Raw genomic sequence first — 27,566 nt, 5'->3', positions numbered from 1 at the left:
GACTGACCAGGTGAATCCAGGGGAAAGCTATGATCCCTTATTGATGTCACTTGTTAAATCCATTTCAATCAAACCAATTCAATCATTGTAGAATGTTAAATAAGTAGTTTTAAGCCTTCAGACAATTGAGACATGGATTGTGTATGTGTGCCATTCAGAGGGTGATGATTTAAGTGCCTTCGAACGGGTTTGGTAGTAGGTGCCAGGCACCGGTTTGAGTGTGTGAAGAACTGCAACGTTGCTGGGGTTTTCACGCTCAACAGTTTCCAGTGTGTATCAAGAATGCTCCACCACCAAAAGGACATCTAGCCAATTTGACACAACTGTAGGAATCATTGGAGTCAACATGGGCCAATATCTCTGTGGAACGCTTTCGACACCTTGTAGAGTCCATGCGCCCCGGCAAATTGAGGCTGTTCTGAGGGGCAAAAGGGGGTGCAGCTCAATATTAGGAAGGTGTTCTTAATGTTTTGTCCACTCAGTGTGCGACAAATAGCATTTTGTAATAGATTACTCCATGTTACTCTGATCTTAAGCATACATAATACATCCTATAAATTAAACGAATGTAAACTGTTGGTCATGTCACGACACAACAGAAAGCACTACAACCAAACCAATACGTGTTGTAGTATTGAAAAGCCCATGACATCATCTCGCTCCTTTTTGACCTCTCTCCTCTTTCCAGTGTGAAATGCACTGTGCTGATTAGCTACACCTCACTCTTTTTTTCCCCAGCATGCAATGTGCTGTACATCAACTCGGTGGACATGGAGTCTCTGACAGGACCTCAGGCCATCGCCAAGGCGATCTCGGAGACGATGGCCGCCGCGTCCCCACCCACCGCCACCGTTGTGCACTTCAAGGTGTCGCCCCAAGGCATCACCCTGACGGATAACCAGAGGAAGTGAGTAGGGAGTAGGGAGTAGGACAAACAGGCGATTATAATGGAGTAGTGGTGTAGTGGAGTAATGGAGTCGGGGTGGAGTAGGGGTGTAGTGGTGGATTATGTGTGTAGTTGAGTAGTGGAGTAGGAGAGTAGGGGTGGAGTAGTGGTGGAGAAGGGAAGTAGGGATGTAGTGGAGTAGGGTGGAGTAGTGGAGTAGTGGGGTAAGGGTCTGGTAGAGTAGGGGTGGAGTGGTGGAGTAGTGGAGTAGGGGTGTAGTGGTGGAGTAGTGCAGTAGGGGTGGAGTAGTGGAATAGTGGAGTAAAGGTGTAGTAGTGGTGTAGGGTGTAGTGGTGGAGTAGTGAGGTAGGGGTGTAGGGTGTAGTAGTGGAGTAGTTGTGGAGTAGGGTGTAGTGGTGGAGTAGTGACGTGGGGGTGTAGTGGTGGAGTAGGGGTGTGGGGTGTAGTGGTGGAGTAGTGACATAGTGGAGTAGGGGTGGAGTGGTGGAGTAGGGATGGAGTAGTGGTATAGTGGTGGAGTAGGGGTGTGGGGTGGAGTAGTGGAGTAGTGGTGGAGTAGGGGTGTAGTGGTGGAGTACTGGATTAGGGTTATATTGGAGTGGTGGTGGAGTAGTGGATTAGGGGTATAGTGGAGTAGGGGTGGAGTAGGGGTGGAGTAGGGGTGGAGTAGGAGTGTAGAGTGTAGGGTTATAGTGGAGTAGGGGTGTAGAGTGTAGCGGTATAGTGGAGTAGGGGTGGAGTAAGGGTGTAGAGCGTAGGGTTATAGTGGAGTAGAGGTGGAGTAGGGGTGTAGAGTGTAGGGTTATAGTGGAGTAGGGGTGGAGTAGGGGTAGAGTAGGGGTGTAGAGTGTAGGGTTATAGTGGAGGTGGGGTGGAGTAGGGGTGTAGAGTGTAGGGTTATAGGGGAGTAGGGGTGGAGTAGGGGTGGAGTAGGGGTGTAGAGTGTAGGGTTATAGTGTAGGGGAGACACAAGTAAATACATTTCACACACTTTTTTAAGGGACAGTTTACTCACCTTTTTTCAAGGGACAGTTTACCCACCTTTTTAAGGGACAGTTTACCCACCTTTTTAAGGGACAGTTTACCCACTTTTTTAAGGGACAGTTTACCCACCTTTTAAGGGACAGTTTACCCACCTTTTTTCAAGGGACAGTTTACTCACCTTTTCAAGGGACAGTTCACCCACCTTTTCAAGGGACAGTTTACCCACCTTTTTAAGGGACAGTTTACTCACCTTTTAAGGGACAGTTTACCCACTTTTTTTCAAGGGACAGTTTACTCACCTTTTCAAGGGACAGTTTACCCACCTTTTTAAGGGACAGTTTACTCACCTTTTTTCAAGGGACAGTTTACCCACCTTTTTTCAAGGGACAGTTTACTCACCTTTTTAAGGGACAGTTTACTCACCTTTTTTCAAGGGACAGTTTACCCACCTTTTTTTAAGGGACAGTTCACCCACCTTTTTAAGGGACAGTTTACCCACCTTTTTAAGGGACAGTTTACCCACCTTTTTAAGGGACAGTTTACTCACCTTTTAAGGGACAGTTTACCCACTTTTTTTCAAGGGACAGTTTACTCACCTTTTTAAGGGACAGTTTACCCACCTTTTTAAGGGACAGTTTACCCACTTTTTTAAGGGACAGTTTACCCACCTTTTAAGGGACAGTTTACCCACCTTTTTTCAAGGGACAGTTTACTCACCTTTTCAAGGGACAGTTCACCCACCTTTTCAAGGGACAGTTTACCCACCTTTTTAAGGGACAGTTTACTCACCTTTTAAGGGACAGTTTACCCACTTTTTTTCAAGGGACAGTTTACTCACCTTTTCAAGGGACAGTTTACCCACCTTTTTAAGGGACAGTTTACTCACCTTTTTTCAAGGGACAGTTTACCCACCTTTTTTCAAGGGACAGTTTACTCACCTTTTTTCAAGGGACGGTTTACCCACCTTTTTTCAAGGGATAGTTTCCCCACCTTTTTAAGGGACAGTTTACCCACCTTTTTAAGGGACAGTTTACTCACCTTTTTTCAAGGGACAGTTTACCCACCTTTTTTTTAAGGGACAGTTCACCCACCTTTTTAATTAAGGGACAGTTTACTCACCTTTTTTCAAGGGACAGTTTACCCACCTTTTTTCAAGGGACAGTTTACTCACCTTTTTTCAAGGGACAGTTTACCCACCTTTTTTTAAGGGACAGTTCACCCACCTTTTTAAGGGACAGTTTACCCACCTTTTTAAGGGACAGTTTACCCACCTTTTTAAGGGACAGTTTACCCACCTTTTTTAAGGGACAGTTTACCCACCTTTTAAAGGGACAGTTCACCCACCTTTTTAAGGGACAGTTTACTCACCTTTTTTTAAAGGGACAGTTTACCCACCTTTTTAAGGGACAGTTTACCCATGAAAAGTATAGGCAGCGCGATGATACAAGACTCTATATTGCATTTTTAAAACTGATCAACAATATTTGAACCACAATGACAATATTTCAAACAGCTCACTCTGACTGAGGGCTCTTTTCAATCCAACGCGCGCTGTACTGTAGTAGTCTATGAGTTGCTATAGTGCAGTGTGCTAAACCTTGTTTTTACCTAACAGGCGTTTCTTCCGGCGCCACTACCCTATCAACACTGTCACGTTTTGTGATGTCGACCCTCAGGAGAGAAGGTGAGTGTCCACACTGAGCTGCAACACACACACATACATACATATACACACACACACACATACATACTGTACATATACACACACACACACACACAGACATACATATACACACACACACACACACACACACACACACACACCCACACACACACACACACACACACACACACACACTTTCGAGGACAGTAAACGAAAGGCAGTAATCTTTGCTGTTTGAAATGAATGGGGCCTATGACCTGAATGTATCATACATAATGTTACATTATATAATACTGTTTATTTATCTCTCTATAGGTGGAATAAACCTGATGGGGGCACAGCCAAGTAAGTATACAGTATATGCATTTGAGTACCAAATCAAATCAAATTTTATTTGTCACATGCGCCGAATACAACAGGTGAAGGAAGACCTTACAGTGAAATGCTTACTTACAAGCCCTTAACCAACAGTGCATTTTTAAGAAAATACATTAAAAAAAAATTAAAAGTAACAAATAATTCAAGAGCAGCAGTAAAATAACAATAGCGAGGCTATATTCAGGGGGTACTGGTACAGAGTCAATGTGTGGGGCACCGGTGTCGAGGTAATTGAGGTAAGATGTACATATAGGTAGAGTTATTAAAGTGACTATGCATAGATAATAACAGAGATTAGCTGAAGCGTAGAAGAGAGGGGGTAGTCCTAGTGTACTTTTGTCTGTACTGTTTATAGATTGCCCAACCTTACTTTGAATGAGAGTTGCAGAACCACTGAAGAAAGTGAAGCAACTTAGCTTGATACTTTCAGCAACTGGTCCAAGGATGGTTTTGATGTTAAACACCTAATGGCACCGGTTAGAACTAAGGTTAGTTAGATCTGATTTCAAATCAGTTGTTTAGCTTGACCACAATGGTTTTTTGGGGGGGCGGGGGGGACTATTCACTTAGACAGACTTATCATCAGTTCCTGACCTGCCTCTAATACATTGGCCCATGTGATTTCAATTAGTACTCTCCTCCATCCTAAATAAAATAAAAGGCGATATTTAGTAGCTCAGACATCAAACCAGGGGAGAGAAGAAGGGATGAAAGCTCCCCACCAACGATTCAGAGAGGAAGAATAGATGGATGGAGAGATGACTGGGCTGAAGATAAAAGAGTGTCCCTTTAGCCAACAATACCCAGTGTTGGCAGTCAGAGTTTAGAATTTACAGCATGTCATGGTTTGGGGTTTTAAACTCAGGGATCAAAGTGCCTATGAATTTACCGTTATGAGACTTAGGGCTCAATTATATAAATTCATATGGTCTAACAGGCAAAAGAGTAAATCAAGTAGACAAAATATCATTATAATTACTGTGAAATATTTATCATTACAGCCAGGGCAAAAAAAAGTTTTAAAAAAAATGCTCCAACCAGGCCCTGGTTACAGAATGAAGAAAGGCTTCTAGTCAATCCATATCCCTAACGTTCAGTGCTATAGCGCAATTGAAATCTAAAGGCAATATTCACCTGTTCTCGGAAACTGCATTCTCTGTAAACGCTGCATATGTCGGCTCAGTCAGAGATGTAGCCGAACTTCGCCGATTTGAATTGAATTGAGCCTTAAATATTTCCAAACGTTAACAGTGGCATGGAGCGCCCCCTAGAGACTAACCATGGAACTATAGAGATGGAACACAAACAATTTAGCAGAACAATATCTCTTAATGGATACAGTAAAGCATCAATGATAATGGATGTGTTTGGGTGAACCAGCTCAAGTGATGACTAACCTTGCCTAAGACCTGAAGTAATATGCTTTAGCTCAGCGGGCTAAAACAGTCTTGTAGCATGAAAACAACCATGGTTCAAACCTCCCATTTGGTCACACACACACACACACACACACACACTTTTCATCTCTGATTCATATGATTTCCTACAGATTAATTTGACCAGTTAGAACAAGCCTATAAACGACATTGACATCATCCCTTCCCTTTTCCAGGTTTTTTGGGTTTGTGGCTCGGAAGCAAGGAAGCACAACTGACAACGTCAGTCACCTCTTTGCCGAGATGGACCCCGATCAGCCCGCCAGTGCCATCGTCAACTTTGTCTCCAAAGTGATGAGCGGCTCGCAGAAACGATGAGCTAACCTTTTGGCGACCCCTGGCTTTTAGTTATTTTGGTATGTTGTTCTTTTTAAATACGGAGGGAATATATTTCCTTTTTTTTAGTTTGTATTCTAAGTTTAATCTTAGGTTTCACCTCTTTCCTTCTGATCTCGTCTTTTACCTGTGTGTGTGTGTGTGTGTCTGTGTTTCTTCTTGGAAGGACTCCTTCGTGGTGCGAACTAGGAGGGATAGAGGAAGTGCAGTTTGTGGGGTGTGGCTGTGTAAGCTGTTGAATGTTGGCTATGGGAGGCCATTGTGATCTCTCTAGCAGGGCAGCACAAGAACAGGAAGAGGAAATCATGTCAGTGAGGATGTCAGTGAATGTGATGCATGAAAAAGAGAAGAAGTAGTAAAGTTGTGTGATGTAAAGAAGGGTGTGAAGCTGTCGGGTTTTGGACTGTTCAACCAAAGATTTTTAAGAAGCAGCAATGTCACTGAAGGTATGTTTGAGACAATATTTGGTGAAAAAAAAAAAAATGGCTACTTTATCAAAACATTTACATTTTATGTTCTTTCTATATACAAGTAAATACTGTATTTATTTTATTCCTAAAAAGTTTGCATCTTTGCTTTCTTCGCAAACCGTATTCAAGTACGTTTTTGCATGCTGGCGAGTTTAATCAATGTAAATATCACAGAGTACTCTCTTGGTAGGGCGTGGGTGACTTGGATGACTTGGGGCCTAAAAATGTTGTTGGATTTTTTTTTAGAGCTTACTATAGAGAAAGAAAATAAAGAAAAAAGCACAGTTGTTCTCTTCAGAACAACAGAAAACATCTGACTTCAGATCATCTGTATTGGTCTCCTCCGACTTCCACTGTTCTCTTCAGAACAACAGAACACATCTGAATTCCACTGTTCTCTTCAGAACAACAGAACACATCTGACTTCCACTGTTCTCTTCAGAACAACAGAACACATCTGACTTCCACTGTTCTCTTCAGAACAACAGAACACATCTGACTTCCACTGTTCTCTTCAGAACAAACGAACACATCTGACTTCCACTGTTCTCTTCAGAACAACAGAACACATCTGACTTCCACTGTTCTCTTCAGAACAAACGAACACATCTGAATTCCACTGTTCTCTTCAGAACAACAGAACACATCTGACTTCCACTGTTCTCTTCAGAACAACAGAACACATCTGACTTCCACTGTTCTCTTCAGAACAACAGAACACATCTGACTTCCACTGTTCTCTTCAGAACAAACAAACACATCTGACTTCCACTGTTTTCTTCAGAACAACAGAACACAACTGACTTCCACTGTTTTCTTCAGAACAACATAACACATTAGCTGTTCTCTTCAGAACAACCGAACATATCAGCTGTTCTCTTCTGAACAACAGAACACATCAGCTGTTCTCTTCAGAACAACATAACACATCAGCTGTTCTCTCCAGAACAACAGAACACATCTGTATTGGTCTCCTCTGACTTCCACCCTTCTTTTCCCCTCTTCTTTTGAATGGTTGAAGGATGGAGGATAGATAGAAGCTTGTCCAGTTTGGTCCAACTATTCACCTACACAGGGGTATTAGAACCCTGTAATGACGCTGGGAGCCGGCGTCTGTTGTTACCCTTCTAGACCAGCCTGCAATGCAGGCTACATGGATACATTTGGTTTTGGCTGATTGGTTCCCATAAGTGCCACTCCTCTCCACTCCGCTGTGCATGTATAAGCATCATGGAAGGTCAGAGTTCACGGCTGATTTTTGAAGAGCGGACGGGCAACGAGAGTCCAGGTTGCTACGACTAAAGCATCAAGCTCTCTCTCTTCTCCTTCGGAACATTACAATTATTCTACCCCTGCAACCGTCCCAGTAAAGATTGAGAGAGTCCACTATCTTTACAGATCAGCCTATCAAACGTGTAACACCCACATCATACCCACAAGTAAGCTATATACATATACATATACATATATAGATATATATATATATATATAAAACATGTTTATTTTTTTGCTCTGTCACTCTTTTAACTCATATAATAAATTGACATATATAGTCCAACCATAAAGATTACTGAGTGTCGAAAAAATAATATTCTGTACTTTGGCTAAGATTTATAAATCATGAGACTGAACTACATCAAAATAAATGGTGTGAAGTGTATGTATTTTAAAGCTTTGCTTTAAAACAATTCACTGCATTACTTTGTTTATGTTATGAGTCTTTGTATAAAGCATCCTTTGGTATGGGGGAGAAAGAGCGTCTAGCAAAGTTCTTTGTTGCAAAATTGTGCCAACATTTTTAAAAAAAATGTAAAAATAAACCTGCCTAAAATGGAATGGCCAGAGTTAAGCACTTACACGTCAATTGAAATATCAATGCACCGATGTGTAGCTGTGTGTTCACTGCATGTTTGGAGGCCAGATATTCTCTCCGTGACTACTTCCTCTATCTAACATCGCAGGTTTAGTGAAGCACCACCGTATTCAAATCTTAAGCAATTATTCATGTTGTTATGTAGGGCCTACTGCCCTCATGTGGTGAACCAACCCATTGTGTTTTTACTCTGGCGTTTTAACTGTGATTTCAGCAATGACCAGCGAAACTCAAATGGCTGAGTATATTATTTTCAGAATATGGAAGACAAGTATTATGTCACTTTTTTTAGCCATTCTGATTTTGTGAATGTCCTTACTCAATTGGATTCTGTTTGGAGCAGATTAGTCATACCCCGATGGTCAAATCTACTCCAGTGAAAAAAAAAGAACAAGCATTTACATATGGCATTCTGTCATGTCAAAATACACACTAAATATTTGCTCGTCCACTTCTGTTACCGCTTAATGTTTTGTTTTTATGCTCCACTGGGTCTTCTTCCATGACGTCTGTACTCGTTCCATTCTGTTCCAACCGTTCATTCCTCTTCAATGAGAATCCCTCCATTTTAAATAAATTGTATTTATTTTTTTCGATGAGTCTCCACTACTGTAAAACTATATGTGTCGAAAGCATGGTTGATTCTGCATTTTTCTATGAGATGGGTGTGAGAAATGCTTGTCGGGTCAATCCCCCCTCTACCACAAATTGAATGTCAGTCTCACGTTATTTGGCGTGTAAGAAGTCTCTTCTGATGTACATGTGGCCACTTTGAGGAAATAGCCTTAGAATGTGTGCATGAATGTGCTGCGATGCCTGTACAGAAGTGTATGTATTTTCATTTGCTTTATTGTATGGCTTTTGTTTCTGAGAAGAAAAAAAACATATTAAAAGTCATTTGTGTTTTTTGTTGTTGGAAAACTTTGCTTATTCAGTTTTACATACAATCACAAACACAATATTTACAATATAAATAATATACTCAACAACAACAAAAACTGACAAAATAACACAACTATAAAGATACCATACTTTAGACAAGTTAAACCACACTGGGCAGAAGGTTAGGTTAAAGGTTAAAGGAGCAATCTGTAGTTAATACAGGACAAAGTGGACACACCGCCATTGTTCCTGTAAACAGACAAAGGAAAAGGGTGGAGAAATGCAATGACTGTCTGTGCACATTCACAGACAGTCATGGCCACAAAGACCATCCACTGGACCAACAGTGATATATGTGCATGCAAAGAGCAAACAACAAGCTGCACAAGAACTCACTACTGTAATGGTCCAGGTTACAAAGTGGCTCAGTGACTCGTGTTTGCATCTCAATGTGAAAAAAACTGTTTGCATGTTCTTCACAAAGAGGGCAACAGATGCTATTGAGCCAGATGTCTATGTGTCAGGGGAGAAGCTCCAGGTGGTATCCGATTTTAAGTACCTTGGCATCATACTTGATTCCAACCTCTCTTTTAAAAAGCATGTGAAAAAAGTAATTGAAATAACCAAATTCAACCTAGCTAATTTCCGATTTATACGAAATTGTTTGACTACAGAGGTAGCAAAACTGTACTTCGAAACTATGATACTCCCCCACTTAACATACTGCTTGACTAGTTGGGCCCAAGCTTGCTGTACAACATTAAAACCTATTCAGTCTGTCTACAAACAGGCTCTCAAAGTGCTTGATAGGAAGCCCAATAGCCATCCTCATTGTCACATTCTTAGAAAGCATGAGCTCTTGAGTTGGGAAAATCTTGTGCAATACACCGACGCATGTCTTGTATTCAAGATCCTTAATGGCCTGGCTCACCCTCCACTCAATATTTTTGTTAAACAGAAAACCCAGACATATGGCAGCAGATCCACAAGGTCTGCCATGAGAGGTGACTGTATAGTTCCCCTAAGGAAAAGCACCTTTAGTAAATCTGCATTCTCTGTGAGAGCTTCCCATGTCTGGAATACACTGCCATCAGACACACATAACTGCACCACATATCACACTTTCACAAAATGCTTGAAGACATGGCTAAAGGTCAATCAGATTTGTGAACATGGTCCCTAGCTGTGTGTTGCCGCTTTCCATGTTGTCTGTTGTCTGTAGCTTGTGAGGTGTGGAAACACTTTGTTGCTTTTATGAATTTTGTCTTGCTGCTTTTTGTTTTATGTTGCTACGTCTTGCTTGTCCTATGTTGCTCTGTATGCTATGTCTTGCTTGTCCTATGTTGCTATGTCTTGCTTGTTCTATGCTGCTATTGTCTATATTGTAATTGTTTTTAATAACCTGCCCAGGGACTGCGGTTGAAAATTAGCCGGCTGGCTAAAACCGGCACTTTTACTGAAACGTTGATTAATGTGCACTGTCCCTGTAAAAATAAAAATAAACTCAAACTCAAACTCAAGTTTACTATGTTGTTTACTACATTTACTTTGTTAACAAACACGTTTCTGATTTGGTAAGAGGCATAAGGCATCCACAAGTTACATTCTTCAATAATCACTTGATATTTTAAGTACAGTGCATTTGGGAATTATTCAGACCCCTCTCCACATTATGTTACGTTACAGCCTTATTCTAAAATGTATTACATATTTTTTTCCGCTCATCAATCTACATACAATACCTCATAATGAAAAGCAAAAAACAGATTTAAAAAATGTTGGTGAATTTATAAAAAATAAAATAACAGAAATATCTTATTTACATAAGTATTCAGACCCTTTGCTTTGAGACTCGAAATTGAGCTGAGGTGCATCCTGTTTCCATTGATCATCCTTGAGATGTTTGTACAACTTTATTGGAGTCCACCGGGGTTAAATTCAATTGATTAGACATTATTTGGAAAGGCACACACCTGTCTACATAAGGTAGAGTGGCCAGACAGAAGTCCACTCCTGGGAAAATAGGCAGATGACAGCCCGTTTGGAGTTTGCATTATGGCACCTAAAGGACTTTTAGGCCGTGATAACAAAATTCTCTGCTCTGATGAAACTAAGATTGAATACCAAGGACAATGCAGGAGTGAAAGACAATGCAGGAGAGTCTGGACTTGAACCCGATCGAACATCTCTGGAGAGTCCTGAAAATAGCTGTGCTGGGACACTCACCATCCAACCTGACAGAGGTTGAGAGCATCTGTATAGAAGAATGGGAGAAACTCCCCAAATGTAGGAGTGCCAAGCTTGTAGCGTCATACCCAAGAAGACTCAAGACAGTAATGACTGCCAAAGGTGCGTCAACAAAGTGCTTACTAAAGGGTCTGAATACTTATGTAAATTTTATATTTCAGTTTTGTTTTTAATACATATGCAAACATTTCTAAAAACGTGTTTTTGCTTTGTTATTATGGGGTATTATGTGTAGATTGATGAGGGGAAAAAACAAATTAATCAATTTTAGAAAAAGGCTGTGACAAAATGTGGAAAAAGTCAAGGGGTCTGAATAGTTTCCGAATGCACTGTGTACTTGAGAATACATTCTGCATGTCTGATGTCTGTTCATATTGAATATGTTTGTTCACATGAAAGATGAAAGTGCAAAATAGAATTCTGACCTTTGTTCGCACGCACACGCACACACACAGTTTGTTTCAAGATTTGTCAGTCGTATGTACTGGATACACATGGTATACACCGCCCAAACATTCAAGCACCAAGATTGTGAAACACTGTCTTAATATGAACACGGTACTGTACACATGCCACTTACTCATACCAGCTGATTCCTGGATGGTAGTGACCATCTCATTCCTGGATGGTAGTGACCATCTAATTCCTGGATGGCAGTATCCATCTGATTCCTGAATGGCAGTTAACCACTGAATCCAGGATGGTAGTTACAATCTGATTCCTGGATGGTAGATACAATCTGATTCCTGGCTGGTGGTTATCCACTGATTCCTGGATGGTAGTTACCTTCTGATTCCTGGATGGTAGTTGCCAGCTGATTCCTGAATGGTAGTTACCATCTAAATTCTGGATGGAAGTTAACTACTGATTCCTGGAGGGTAGTTACCGTCTGATTCCTGGATGGTAGTTACCATCTGATTCCTGTTTGCTAGTTATTCACTTATTCCTGGATGGTAGTTAACTTCTGATTCCTGGATGGTAGTTACCGTCTGATTTCTGGATGGAAGTTAACCACTGATTCCTGGATGGTAGTTACCATCTAAATCCTTAAAGGCAGTTAACCACTGATTCCTGGATGGTAGTTACCAGCTGATTCCTGGATGGAAGTTACCAGCTGATTTCTGGATGGAAGTTACCAGCTGATTTCTGGATGGCAGTTACCCTCTCTGGGGTAGGCGGGATGCTTGCGTCCCACATGGGCAATAGTCAGGGAAAATGCAGAGTGCTAAATTCAAATACATTTCTGTAAAAATCTAACTTTCATTAAATTACACATGCAAGATAGCAAATTAAAGCTACACTCGTTGTGAATCCAGCCAAGATGTCAGATTTCAAAAAGGCTTTTTGGCGAAAGCATAAGATGCTGTTATCTGATGATAGCACAACAGTAAACAATGAGAGTAGCATATTTCAACTCTTCAGGTGCGACACAAAACGCAGAAATAAAATATAAATCATGCCTTACCTTTGACAAGCTTCTTTTGTTGGCACTCCAATATGTCCCATAAACATCACAAATGGTTATTTTGTTCGATTAATTCCATCGATATATATCCAAAATGTTAATTTATTTGGCGCGTTTGATCCAGAAAAACACCGCTTCCAACTTACGCAACGTCGCTACAAAATATCTCAAAAGTTACCTGTAAACTTTGCCAAAACATTTCAAACTACTTTTGTAATACAACTTTAGGTATTTCTAACCGTATATAATCGATCAAATTAAAGAAGGGATGATCTGTGTTCAATACAGGAGCAAAACAAACGGACGCTACTTTTCTGGTTACGCGCCTCTATCAAAATGTACACATGAAGTGACGTTCGTTCTGAGCTATGGTACTTCTTCATTACACAAAGGAAAAACCTCAACCAATTTCTACAAACTGGTGACATCCAGTGGAAGCGGTAGGAACTGCAGGAAAGTTGATTAGAATTCTGGATTCCCCATGAAAACATATTGAAGAGACAGAAATCTGAATGGTTTGTCCTCGGGGTTTCGCCTGCTAAATAAGTTCTGTTATACTGACAGACATGATTCAAATAGTTTTAGAAACTTCAGAGTGTTTTCTATCCAATACTAATAATAATATGCATTTATTAGGATCTGGGACAGAGTAGGAGACAGTTCAGTTTGGGCACGCTATTTATCCAAAAGTGAAAATGCTGCCCCCTACCCCAAACAGGTTAACCAGATGATTCCTGGATGGTAGCTACCATCTGATTCCTGGATGGTAGTTACCATATGATTCCTTGATGGTAGATACCAGCTGATTCCTGGATGGTAGTGACCATCTCATTCCTGGATGGTAGTGACCATCTCATTGCTGGATGGTAGTTACCAGCTGATTACTGGATGGCAGTTAAGCAATGATTCCTCGATTGCACTTACCTTTTGATTCCTGAATGGTAGGGTTATGTAAGCCTGTAGGAAGAGGGAACGCCACACCCTTCTACAACTCAACTCGTGGAGTGAAAGATAAATGGTTCTGTAGGTGCGGGTAAGGATGACAAAGGATTTATTCCTTCACACGGTAATTTGGGGAAAAGGGGCTGGACAGAACCAAAGCAAAGAAAGTAAAGGTTAAAGAGCCCCCTCTCCTACCTTACCTGCCTACCCACTACTTACCTAATCTTTTAGCACCACCTGGTGTGCTAACCAAAATACAGGGGGTGCATAGACAGTAAATACTACGGATATTGTATGCCCGCAGGCCTCTTGCCTGAGCACTCCCTAGGTGCCTTCCCCTTCCCCCCTTACCCCCTGGGAACAAATGAAACAGAATAATCCAAACTTAAGTAAACAATTTCAAGATTCAAAAACACTGTGTCATATTGGCACACACATACCTCAGAGCAGCAGCTACAACAACACTTAATGCTCATAACCATTTTTGAACTTGTAACACAATCTCCTAGCCTCTTGATGTCAGTGTTTCTCTTCTAGACGGAGATAGAGAGAGAGAGCTGATGGGCAGTAATGCTGTGCATCCATGCTTAGAGCCAGTAGTCATCACGTGTATGTGTGTAAGTGCGTGTGTGTGCGTGCGCGTGCATCCACGTCCATGCACTTGTAGGTATACACGCACACACACACATATTATACGCTTGAGGGGTGGGAAGGAGTTGTTCGTGTAAGGGACAAAGCTTATTTTCCCCCATCCTCCGGGTGCAAGATCAAGCTCAAGTCCCTCCGGGTGCATAAGTTCCCCCGGGTGCAAAAGTGTGCGTGTGCATGTGTTCATTTCTGAATTAATTAATTTCTGAGCTCTTGAGAATAACAACACTCAAGCACCACCCTATGTGCGGATGGGAAAACTACAACAACACCATTTAGCACAAGGTTACGCATGTGGTTTCCCGCCTCACATATAAAAAATAAAATTGCCTCGGCATATCATTGTGACTGGAGGAAAATGGCAATTTGCTGACAAGAAAATGACAACTATGGAGCATTTGGAGGCCTGTATGGTGGCATGTGCAGGGGTGGGAGATTTCCCCATGTAATCTAAGTGGGCTTTGTGGATCAAGGACGAAAATCGGAAAATCAATATTTTGTCTGGTTGCTGAGCGCAGTAATCTGGGTTGGGGGGGGGGGGGGGGGGGGGGGTGTACGGCAACAGGTGTCCAGTTTCCTGGTAAAGTAGAGCCTTTTTTGTCGGTCTCCACACATGAAAACATGACACGTCTCGAAGCAGAGAAGTATCTGCTTCTGAAACCAGTGTTGTGTAACAACACAGACTAAACGGAGCTTGAGAAGTGCTACAAAATGAAGGACACTATGTAACTCACAGCGTAGGTGTCATTAAAGGAAAACTCCACCCCCAAAAACAAGCTTTTGGTATTTGTTTCTTTAGTCCATTGTTGAAAATTGTCCCCAAATGTTTTGCATGTCAGCTATCAAGTTTTCAAGATATAGAACTTTCTACATACAGAATACAGCCGGTATGATGCATTTAACCCTCAAACTTGATACAGTCATCTCACCAGACTCCTTCAAAAACATAAACTGAGCTGCTATCTGATCAATGTACCTGCTGGTTATTAAGTATGCTGTGTTGCCTTGTACCTTTCTGTTCCAACCCACTGGGAATATTTCTTATAGTTGTATATTTGCTTCCTCTGTATCGTGTGCTTTATTTATTTTTCAGTGGTATTGTGTGTTGTCCTGTTTGTTCACTGTTCTAATGTTATGCCTCTTAGCCTGGTCATTATTGTAAATTATATATATTTTTTCTCAATTGACGTATCTGGTAAAATAAAGGTGAAATAAATCAGTTAAATAATGCAGAATAATTGCGGCTGTATATTTAAGCAATAAGGCCTGAGGAAGTGGGGTATATGGACAATATACCTTGGCTAAGGACTATTCATAACCACGATGCAACGCAGAGTGCCTGGACACAGCCATTAACGGTGGTATATTGGCAATATACCACAAACACAGAGGTGCCTTATTGCCATTATGAACTGGTTACCAACGTAATTAGAGAAGTAAAAATAAATGTTTTCTCATACCCACGATATACGGTCTCATATACCACTGCTGTCAGCCAATCAGCATTCAGGGCTCGAACCACCCAGTTTATAATTCAAGTTATATATCTTTAAAACTTGATTGCTGACATGCAAAACATGTTGGGTCTATATCAACAATGGACTAACTAACCAACAGTTAGTTTTGTATGAAGTCTGTGTATGGTGTGTGTCAGCTGCTCCCGCTTTCCCCCCTAGGCTGCCCTGCACCACGCACTCCTGCCATCTATTACGCACACCTGCCTTCCCTCGTCACGCGCATCACTGATATTAGAGTCACTGGACTCAGTCACCACCTGTTTATTTCCTCCCCTATTTTTGTCAGTTACCCAGCTCTGTTCCCTGCTGCTGCATTCATTGTTTTTTGTTTGTGTTACTCGTTTGCTGACGCTGTTCCTGTCTCGTTCCATGTCCGTTCCTTATTAAATGTTTGAATACCCGTACCTGCTTCGTCTCTCCAGCGTCATTCTATGTGACAGGGTGGAGTTTTTCTTTAAGGTCAAGTGATAGCTGCAAGTTAAGACATTGAACGTGCATACAAGTCATGCCACATTATTACATTATGCGTGGGTGGCTAGGGGCATGTGTGTGTGTGTGTGTGTGTGTGTGTGTGTGTGTGTGTGTGTGTGTGTGTGTGTGTGTGTGTGTGTGTGTGTGTATTCTTCTGAAGGTGTGCATGTGTACTCTCCTCCCAGCAGTGTGTGTGTTCCGGAGGTGTGAGTGTGACACTGTTCCCCTCACTGTCCATCCTAAGAGACTGGCATGTCTGAGTCACTCCATGTCCAAACTTTCCATCCAACGCTCCCAAAACCGTTGGTCCGGACAGCAAGGCCCTCCCGAGTGGGCTCTAGTGCTTCCTGAATAAAAATACATCCTTCAGGATGTTATTGAAAAGCCTCACATGCGTGTCTGGCTTGCATCTCTCTGCCTTTGGGATGTTTATTTTTTCTACCTTCCTTCCATAAATAAGAGAGGTGGAATTACTGAGAAACACAACATTGTCATAGTTTAATAGTGCTACCCAATGAGCTTCCTACAATTGATGTCAGTTCCCGGTAAGGGTAAGGAACGTTTGGGATTTGTGGGCTGTTTGATTTGCTTGAAATACTTGGTCGCCTTTGATATGTGGAAATGTGCAAGAGTGTTAGATAATATTGGATAGTTTCTTTGTTGTTGTCCAATCATTATTATGTAAAGAAAGTATTTCTGATTTCCAGTCCAAGTAAGTTCAACTTACATGGTAAGATAAGGGTAAATACAGTGTGTACAGGTTTTTGTTCCAGCCAAGCGTTAACTCAACACACCTGATATAAATACAGTTGACAATTGATAGCTATACCAATTTTTCAATTCCAATTCAAACATATTATTTTTACTCTGGATTTATATTAGCAAGCTTCAGTTTATAACATGCATAGATAGCAGTGCCAGTTCTAAACCATTGTAATTATCTGAATCAGGTGTGTTTGAATCAGAGCTGGCCTAGAACGAAAGCCTGCATAAACTGTGGTGGCTCTCCACCGGCTCTGTCCTGCCTTCTGACCTTCTCCCTCAACAGGCAGGTCAAATACGACAGGCCCATATAAATATCCCCGGAATGAGAGGTCAAAGGTGAGGGTGAATTGAATGGGGATTGGGGGTGAGAGTGGAGTGTTCTCCCACCACCACTCGAGAGGACAGGGAGGACACTGGATCCGTCAAGTCACACACACTCAACACCCTAAATGCATACACCATACACAGACTTTACACACCATACACAGACTTCACACACCATACACAGACATCTCTCAAAAAAGAGAGATCCATATCCATTTAATTTTTTTAATGAATTCAAATAGAGAAAGTTCAGTTGGTGAATTATCTGCCTTCTGGCTTTTGCACCATTCCCATAGTAGTGCAAGAACCGCAATCCCCATCCATAACCACACCCCATCTCACACCACTCCACCTCACCCAATCAAAACACTACCCCCCAACCCCCCCACGTAACAGATGGCCAGATGGCCATAGGGGTCGCATAGGGTTTAGTGGGGTCTCAAAGGGGGTCGTAAGGGGTTAGGCTGAGTCAGGGTGTTTGTAATTGTTGTGACATGGCTGGTGCCTGTCAGCGTGCAGGTGGAGGGCTAGCATGTTACCTTCAAGGCCCTCTATTGCCACTCCAATCACTCAAATGGTCAGGCTTTGGACAATGTTTGGGGCTGTCAGCTGGCAATCTCCAATTGGTTTGAATGGTGACAGCTATTTTTTATCTTCTATTCTTTTGAACTTAACAATTGGAATTGTGGTATTTAGGCCTCCCGAGTGGCACAGCGGTCTAAGGCACTGCATTGCAGTGTTGCGGCATCACTACTGCTTGGGGTTCGATCCAAGGCTGTGTCATTACCGGCCATGACCGGGTGTCCCCTAGGGTGGCGCACAGTCCGGGTTAGGGGAGGGTTTGGCCGGAGGGCTTTACCTGGCTCTAGAGAATCCTGCAGGTTGACTCAGTCGTCAGTTGAACAGTGTTTCCTCCGATACATTGGTGCAGCTGGCTTCCAGGTTAAGAAGCACGGTTTGGTGAGTCATGTTTCGGAGTACGCATGACTTGACCTTCGGCTCTCCCGAGCCCGTTGGGGAGTTGCAGCGATGAGTCAAGTTCGTAATCACAAAATTGCAAACAAAAAAAGGAATTGTGGTATTTAGAGTACTTTATAGGTAGAGAACATTGAACAGAGCAAGGCTGTGTCATTAACTTCATTTTGACAAAAATGCAGATGGAATCTTTTCGTCCCAAGCACTCACTACTCACTAGCGAAAACAAACGTGGGCAAAGTTCAGAGAAAGCATAAGATAATGGGAAGACTGAGTGCGAATTGAACTTAGTCCTTGACAGCACCGTGATTAATCTTTAAACCTCTACCTCAACCTCTGTCTTCTCTGTTTCTCACTCTCATTAAGATCTAGCAGCAGGCCCTCCACAGTTGTGCAGATGGTGGTGTAACTGAGTCAGGTTTGTAGGCCTCCTTGCACGCACATGCTTTTTTTTCTACCCACACATTTTCTATAGGATTGAGGTCAGGGCTTTGTGATGGCCAGTCCAATACCTTGGCTTTGTTGTCCTTAAGCCATTTCGCCACAACTTTGGAAGTATGCTTGGGGTCATTGTCCATTTGGAAGAGCCATTTGTGACCAAGCTTTAACTTCCTGACTGATGTCTTGAGATGTTTCAATATATCCACATAATTTTTCTGCCTCATGATGCCATCTATTTTGTGAAGTGCACCAGTCCTTCCTGCAGAAAAGCACCCCCAAAGCATGATGCTGCCACCCTCATACTTCACGGTTGGGATGGTGTTCTTCGGCGATCCAGGCCTCCCCGTTTTCCTCAAACATAACGATGGTCATTATGGCCAAACAGTTCTGTTTTTCTTTCATCAGACCAGAGGACATTTCTCCAAAAAGTACAATCGTTGTCCCCATGTGCAGTTGCAAACCGTAGTCTGGCTTTTTTTATGTTGGTTTTGGAGCAGTGACTTCTTCCTTGCAGAGTGGCCTTTCAGGTTATGTCGACATAGGACTTGTTTTACTGTGGATATAGATACTTTTGTGCCAGTTTCCTCCAACATCTTCACAAGGTTCTTTGCTGTTGTTCTAGGATTGAGTTGAACTTTTCGCACAAAAGTACATTCATCTCTAGGTGACAGAACGCGTCTCCTTCCTGAGCGGTATGACGGCTCCATGGTCCCATGGTGTTTATACTTGCATACTATTGTTTGTACAGATGAATGTGGTACCTTCAGGCGTTTGGAAATTGCTCCCAAGGATGAACCAGACTTGTGGAAGTCCACCATTTTTTTCTGAGGTCTTGGTTGGTTTCTTTTGATTTTCCCATGATGTCAAGCAAAGAGGCACTGAGTTTGAAGGTAGGCCTTGAAATACATCCACAGGTACACCTCCAATTGACTCAAATTATGTCAATTAGCCCATCAGAAGCTTCTAAAGCCATGACATAATTTTCTGGAATTTTCCAAGCTGTTCAGAGGCACAGTCAACTTAGTGTATGTAAACTTCTGACCCACTAGAATTGTGATAAAGTGAATTATAAGTGAAATAATCTGTTTGTAAACAATTGTTGGAAAAATGACTTGTGTCATGCACAAAGTTTATGTCCAAACCGACTTGCCAAAACTATAGTTTGTTAACAAAACATTTGTGTAGTGGTTGAAAAACTAGTTTAATTGACTCCAACCTGAGTGTACAGTGCCTTGCGAAAGTATTCGGCCCCCTTGAACTTTGCGACCTTTTGCCACATTTCAGGCTTCAAACATAAAGATATAAAGCTGTATTTTTTTGTGAAGAATCAACAACAAGTGGGACACAATCATGAAGTGGAACGACATTTATTGGATATTTCAAACTTTTTTAACAAATCTAAAACTGAAAAATTGGGCGTGCAAAATTATTCAGCCCCCTTAAAACTTCTTGCTCCTACTTGAGACGCAGATGTCTCAAGTAGACACCTGGAAATGCAAATGCGCTACGCTAAATGCTAAATGTACTCGTTAAAACTCAAACGTTCATCAAAATGCACATGCAGGGTATTGAAAAAAAGCTACACTCGTTGTGAACCTAGCCAACAAGTCAGATTTTTAAAATGCTTTTCGGCGAAAGCATGAGAAGCTATTATCTGATAGCATGCAACACCTCAAAATGCCTGAATGCGACGTAAACAAAGATTTAGCTTAGCCGGCGCTACACAAAACGCAGAAATAAAATATAAAACATTCATTACCTTTGACGAGCTTCTTTCTTGGCACTCCTATATGCCCCATAAACATCACTATTGGGTCTTTTTTTCGTTTAAATCGGTCCATATATACCCAAAATAGCTTTCTATGGAAGCTGTGTGAATCAGAAAAAAACATTGTTTTAAAACGCTGCGTCATTTTTTTAAATTAAAAAAGTCGACGATAAACTTTCACAAAACACTTCGAAATACTTTTGTAATCCAACTTTAGGTATTAGTAAACGTTTATAATCTATCAAAATGATTACAGGGCGATGTGTATTCAATAGCTCCTCGTCTTCATATCAATGGCTGCCAATGTGCACATTCAAAACATCCTGGTGGAGACCGGAAGAAATTGAATCCAGTTAGTTGGATTGACCAAGAAAAAACTCCCTGGAAAATGACGACAATGGCGACATCGTGTGGAATCTGTAGGAATTGCATGCAGGTCCATAATTAATTTTGTGCCCTTTTAACAACCCATGAAAGTGACGCATGGAAATTATTTTTAGCTTTCAGAGAGCAGTTTTTCTTGCGTTTTTCGATGAAACACACAATCTGTTATAGTCACAGCCGTGATTTAACCAGTTTTAGAAACTTCAAAGTGTTTTCTATCCACACATACTAATCATATGCATATACTATATTCCTGGCATGAGTAGCAGGACGCTGAAAAGTTTTGCGATTTTTAACAGAATGTTCGAAAAAGGAAGGGGTAGACTTAAGAGGTTTTAAGTTAATACTTTGTAGCGCCACCTTTTGCTGCGATTACAGCTGTAAGTCGCTTGGGGTATGTCTCTATCAGTTTTGCACATCGAGAGACTGACATTTTTTCCCATTCCTCCTTGCAAAACAGCTCGAGCTCAGTGAGGTTGGATGGAGAGCATTTGTGAAAAGCAGTTTTCAGTTCTTTCCAAAGATTCTCGATTGGATTCAGGTCTGGACTTTGACTTGGCCATTCTAACACCTGGATATGTTTATTTTTGAACCATTCCATTGTAGATTTTGCTTTATGTTTTGGATCATTGTCTTGTTGGAAGAGAAATCTCAGTCCCAGTCTCAGGTCTTTTGCAGACTCCATCAGGTTTTCTTCCAGAATGGTCCTGTATTTGGCTCCATCCATCTTCCCATCAATTTTAACCATCTTCCCTCTCCCTGCTGAAGAAAAGCAGGCCCAAACCATGATGCTGCCACCACCATGTTTTACAGTGGGGATGGTGTGTTCAGGGTGATGAGCTGTGTTGCTTTTACGCCAAACATAACGTTTTGCATTGTTGCCAAAAAGTTCAATTTTGGTTTCATCTGACCAGAGCACCTTCTTCCACATGTTTGGTGTGTCTCCCAGGTGGCTTGTGGCAAACTTTAAACGACACTTTTTCTGGATATCTTTAAGAAATGGCTTTCTTCTTGCCACTCTTCCATAAAGGCCAGATTTGTGCAATATACGACTGATTGTTGTCCTATGGACAGAGTCTCCCACCTCAGCTGTAAATCTCTGCAGTTCATCCAGAGTGATCATGGGCCTCTTGGCTGTATCTCTGAGCAGTCTTCTCCTTGTATGAGCTGAAAGTTTAGAGGGACGGCCAGGTCTTGGTAGATTTGCAGTGGTCTGATACTCCTTCCATTTCAATATTATCGCTTGCACAGTGCTCCTTAGGATGTTTAAAGCTTGGGAAATCTTTTTGTATCCAAATCCGGCTTTAAACTTCTTCACAACAGTATCTCGGACCTGCCTGGTGTGTTCCTTGTTCTTCATGATGCTCTCTGCGCTTTTGACGGACCTCTGAGACTATCACAGTGCAGGTGCATTTATACGGAGACTTGACTACACACAGGTGGATTGTATTTATCATCATTAGTCATTTAGGTCAACATTGGATCATTCAGAGATCCTCACTGAACTTCTGGAGAGAGTTTGCTGCACTGAAAGTAAAGGGGCTGAATAATTTTGCACGCCCAATTTTTCAGTTTTTGATTTGTTAAAAAAGTTTGAAATATCCAATAAATGTCGTTCCACTTCATGATTGTGTCCCACTTGTTGTTGATTCTTCACAAAAAAATACAGTTTTATATATTTATGTTTGAAGCCTGAAATGTGGCAAAAGGTCGCAAAGTTCAAGGGGGCCGAATAATTTCGCAAGGCACTGTATATGTATACCGAAGATTACATACACTTAGGTTGGAGTCAATTAAATATATATATATATATATATACACACTACCGTACAAATGTTTGGGGCAATTAGAAATGTCCTTGTTTTTGAAAGAAAAGCACGTTTCTTGTCCATTAAAATAACATCAAATTGATCAGAAATAGTTTGTAGACATTGTTAATGTTGTAAATGACAAAAACTGCTGATTTTTTATGGAATATCTACTTAGGTGTCCAGAGGCCCATTACCAGCAACCATCACTCCTGTGTTCCAATGGCACGTTGTGTTAGCTAATCCAAGTTGATCATTTTATGTTAGCACAGCTGAAAACTGTTGTTCTGATTAAATAAGCAATACAATTGGCCTTATTTAGACTAGTTGAGTATGAACATCTACCTATTTGTTCTCTTTGAATAAACCTATTTTCCTCCCCCTGATTTGCTTTGGGTCTGTGTTATTCGAGAAAAACATCAACTGCTAACACCCTCGTCCCTCAATCTCATCATCTCACGACCACATCGACTTCCACGAACAACACACCATTTCCTAGAAACATCACTTAACCTCCTCACCCCCTCACCCTCCTCAACCCCTCACTCCTCACCCCATCACCCTCCTCAACCCCTCACTCCTCACCTCCTCACCCCCTCACCTCCCTCACCCAATTTACCCCTCAACATCCTCACCCTCCTCAACCCCTCACTCCTCACCCCATCACCCTCCTCAACCCCTCACTCCTCACCTCCTCACCCCCTCACCTCCCTCACCCAATTTACCCCTCAACATCCTCACCCTCCTCAACCCCTCACTCCTCACCCGATCACCCTCCTCAACCCCTCACTCCTCACCCCATCACCCTCCTCACCTCCTCACCCCCCCACCCCTCCCTCACCCAACTTACCCCTCAACATCCTCACCCTTCTCACCCCTCACCAAACTATCCCTCCTCAACCACTCTCTCCCCTCTCTCTTCACTCCCTCTCCTTCCTCACCTTCTCCCCAACCTCACCCCCTCTCCCTCCTCACCCACCTTTTATAAAACTCTGGCCAAACTTTTGCTATTTTGGCCATGGTTCAAGACTGTATACACCCAGCAACAAGGGGCAGTCAACAGTCCCACATGCTTTGGAAATACCAGGAGCTCCCTCCTCTCAGTCATCCCATCCCAGTGACACCGGTGTCGGGTAGCAGGTTGGCCTCCTCCTGGCCAATCAACTGTGCCGGCTGGGAATTTCGAATGTCTGTCTAAGGTGTTGAAAGCGCTTGGATGGGAGACCGGCACATACTGCTACGGACAACAGAAACTGATCAGGCCATGACAGACTATAGGATAGCTTATAGTGCCATGTGTGGAGTGCTGTAACGGGTACTCAGGCTAAGACTTTGAAGGTTGTTGTGTCTGCTGCTCTTTCATCTCCCCTCCCACCCCTCGATCCCTAATGGATTTATTCATATTTTTCATTAATTTGGGCTTGCCCGTATTTAGCTGGATCTACTAAAACCAATGGCCTGGGATGTGGATTCATCTTGACTTCCTAAAATTAAATATGGAAGTGACCCAGACCCGAGTGTCAGTGTCCTACTGTATTACCTGCATTGGTCAGGTCAGGGCAGACAGACTGTTCCTTCTGTTACCGGTGCTGTACTGCACCGCTGTAGCTCTGTTGTGTGTGAGATTGAATGAGGCTGACGAAGCGGACTTCGGAGGTCAGGCTGTTTTAATGTATCAGAGTTCTCTGCATGCAAAAGAAAAGACAAAACATTTGTTGAGCACATATATGTTCTGCCAATTGTCAGCTCTCTCTACAACATAGACTCACAATACACAGGACTTGGATCTGTGGAGGATCTAGCCATCGTTCACATATACAGTAAATTAGCTAGCTAGTAACCACATGTTGAATTTAACTGGGATCTTTGGAGGAGCTAGCCATCATTCACACATACAGAACCTTAGCTAGCTAGTAACCACACATTGAATTGTACTGGGATCAGTGGAGGAGACCGCCATCATTCACACATACAGAACCTTAGCTAGCTAGTAGCCACATGTTGAATTCAGAACGTTAATATCATCCTAAAAGTACAAATACAATTGCATCTTGACAAGTAAACGAGTAAACGCTAAAGATATAACATTATTCATGAACAAAACACTGTGCGTCATGACTTTTGTGCTTATTAGATCTAACATTTGTGAAATTGACAGAAAAAAAGTGCCTACCTTTTCTAGTGCATCAATATGATCTGATTCCCAAGGATGCAGGGCAGTACACATTCCCCTATCTCCCAGGACGCAGGGCAGTACACACTCCCCTATTCCCCAGGATGCAGGGCAGTACACACTCCCCTATTCCCCAGGATGCAGGGCAGTACACACTCCCCTATTCCCCAGGATGCATGGCAGTACACACTCCCATATTCTCCAGGATGCAGGGCAGTACACACTCCCCTATTCCCCAGGATGCAGGGCAGTACACACTCCCCTATTCCCCCAGGATGCAGGACAGTACACACTCCCCTATTCCCCAGGATGCATGGCAGTACACACTCCCCTATTCCCCAGGATGCAGGGCAGTACACACTCCCCTATTCCCCAGGATGCATGGCAGTACACACTCCCATATTCTCCAGGATGCAGGGCAGTACACACTCCCCTATTCCCCAGGATGCAGGGCAGTACACACTCCCATATTCCCCAGGATGCAGGGCAGTACACACTCCCATGTTCCCCAGGATGCAGTGCAGTACACACTCCCCTACTCCCCAGGATGCAGTGCAGTACACACTCTCATATTCCCTAGGATGTAGGGCAGTACACACTCCCCTATTCCCCAGGATGCAGGGCAGTACACACTCCCCTATTCCCCAGGATGTAGGGCAGTACACACTCCTCCATTCCCCAGGTTGCAGGGCAGTGCAAGGTCCCCTATTCCCCAGGATGCAGGGCAGTACACACTCCCCTATTCCCCAGGATGCAGGGCAGTACACACTCCCCTATTCCCCTGGATGCAGGGCAGTACACACTCCCCTATTCCCCAGGATGTAGGGCAGTACACATTCCCCTATTCCCCAGGATGCAAGGCAGTACACACTCCCCTATTCCCCATGATGCAGGGCAGTACCCACTCCTCCATTCCCCAGGATGCAGGGCAGTACACATTCTCCTATTCCCCAGGATGCAGGGCAGTACACATTCCCCTATTCCCCAGGATGCCGGGCAGTACACATTCCCCTATTCCCCAGGATGCAGGGCAGTACCCACTCCTCCATTCCCCAGGTTGCAGGGCAGTACACACTCCCCTATTCCCCAGGATGCAGGGCAGTACACACTCCCCTATTTCATAGGTTGCAGGGCAGGGGGGTGTGGTATATAGCCAATATACCACTGCTAAGGGCGGTTCTTAAGCAAGACGCAGAGTTCTGGGATGCAGCCCTTAATGGTATATTGGCCATATATCACAGACACCCGAGGTGCCTTATTGCTATTATAAACTGCTTACAAATGTAATTAGAGCAGTAAAAATCAACGTTTTGTCATACCCTTGGCATACGGTCTGATATACTATGGCTTTCAGCCAATCAGCATTCAGGGCTTGAACCATCCAGTTATGATTAATTTATGAAACTGGTGAAATTCACAAAGTATTTTAACAACTGTTACACTTCCCTGATGCTGATACAACCCCGCTGGCATATGTCCTTGTCTGTAGGGTAAGGAAGAAGGTTGCCAGCACAGATTACCTGGGCAGATGAAGGCACAGGGCAGCTGGTTGCCCCTGTATAGGTACTCCACCTGGCGATGCCTGTCAGGCCGGGTGACACTCTCATACTTGGGGTATATGGTACATTCTAGCACTGCCACCCTAACCATGGCTTCATCACCACCCTAACCAGGTCTTCCTCTCTCCGCCACCCTAACTTTGGCTTCCTCTTTCTGCCACCCTAACTTTGGCATCCTCTCTCTGCCAACCTAACCAGGTCTTCCTCTATCTGCCACCCTAACCATGTCTTCCTCTCTCTGCCCCCTAACCATGTCTTCCTCTCTCTGCCACCCTAACCATGTCTTCCTCTCTCTGCCACCCTATCCATGTCTTTGTCTCTCTGCCAACCTAACCATGCCTTCCTCTCTCTGTCAACCTTCCTCTCACTGCCAACCTAACCATTTCTTCCTCTCTCTGCCAACCTTCCTCTCTCTGCCACCCTAAGCATGTCTTCCTCTCTCTGCCACCCTAACCATGTCTTCCTCTCTCTGCCCCCTAACCATGTCTTCCTCTCTCTGCCACCCTAACCATGTCTTCCTCTCTCTGCCACCCTATCCATGTCTTTGTCTCTCTGCCAACCTAACCATGCCTTCCTCTCTCTGTCAACCTTCCTCTCACTTCCAACCTAACCATTTCTTCCTCTCTCTGCCAACCTTCCTCTCTCTGCCACCCTAAACATGTCTTCCTCTCTCTGCCAACCTTCCTCTCTCTGCCACCCTAACCAGGTCTTCCTCTCTCTGCCAAACTAACCATGTCTTCCTCTCTCTGCCAACCTAACCATGTCTTCCTCTCTACTATGTCAAATATGAAATATCCTGCTTCCACAGTATTAACTCCCGTCTCTGGGCCAATATGGGGTTATTTGAACAGCCCAGGCTCTTTTCACAATCAACTGTGTGACGAAGATAAGTATCCCACCTCCTCCTCCTCCTCCACCCCCTCTTCCTCCCTCTCCTCCACCACCTCCTCTTCTTCCCTCTCCTCCACCTCCTCCTCCTCTTCCATGGTTTGTTTTTATTGGGACAGGCTGGCAAAATTCACAAGTCATCACATTTGGGAAAGTCATTAGCTTAAAGGCTGGCCTCAACCTTGACAGTTCTCTCCACAGCCTTGGATTGTGAAACACAGCCACTGTAGCGCAGGATCTTGGTGTCACTCTATACCCCATG

General features: G+C 43.0%; 1 protein-coding gene across 11 annotated transcripts in view; it reads left to right on the top strand.

Annotated features, from left to right (window-relative positions):
• Nucleotides 1-6,484, top strand: part of LOC139405501 (tensin-1-like) — a 253,258-nt gene extending 246,774 nt beyond the window's left edge. For all 11 annotated transcript variants that reach the window (XM_071147881.1, XM_071147880.1, XM_071147878.1 and 8 more), the window contains 4 exons: nt 739-907; nt 3,507-3,575; nt 3,870-3,899; nt 5,545-6,484. In XM_071147881.1, coding sequence (XP_071003982.1) covers nt 739-907; nt 3,507-3,575; nt 3,870-3,899; nt 5,545-5,686 — 410 coding nt within the window. In that variant the 3' untranslated portion in view covers nt 5,687-6,484. The remainder of the gene's footprint in view (nt 1-738; nt 908-3,506; nt 3,576-3,869; nt 3,900-5,544) is intronic.
• Nucleotides 6,485-27,566: the final 21,082 nt, after the last annotated feature.

This window comes from Oncorhynchus clarkii, chromosome 3 (assembly GCF_045791955.1).
Source record: "Oncorhynchus clarkii lewisi isolate Uvic-CL-2024 chromosome 3, UVic_Ocla_1.0, whole genome shotgun sequence".
Classification (NCBI taxonomy): Eukaryota; Metazoa; Chordata; class Actinopteri; order Salmoniformes; family Salmonidae; genus Oncorhynchus; species Oncorhynchus clarkii.
This window is presented reverse-complemented; position numbering and strand designations above follow the sequence as displayed.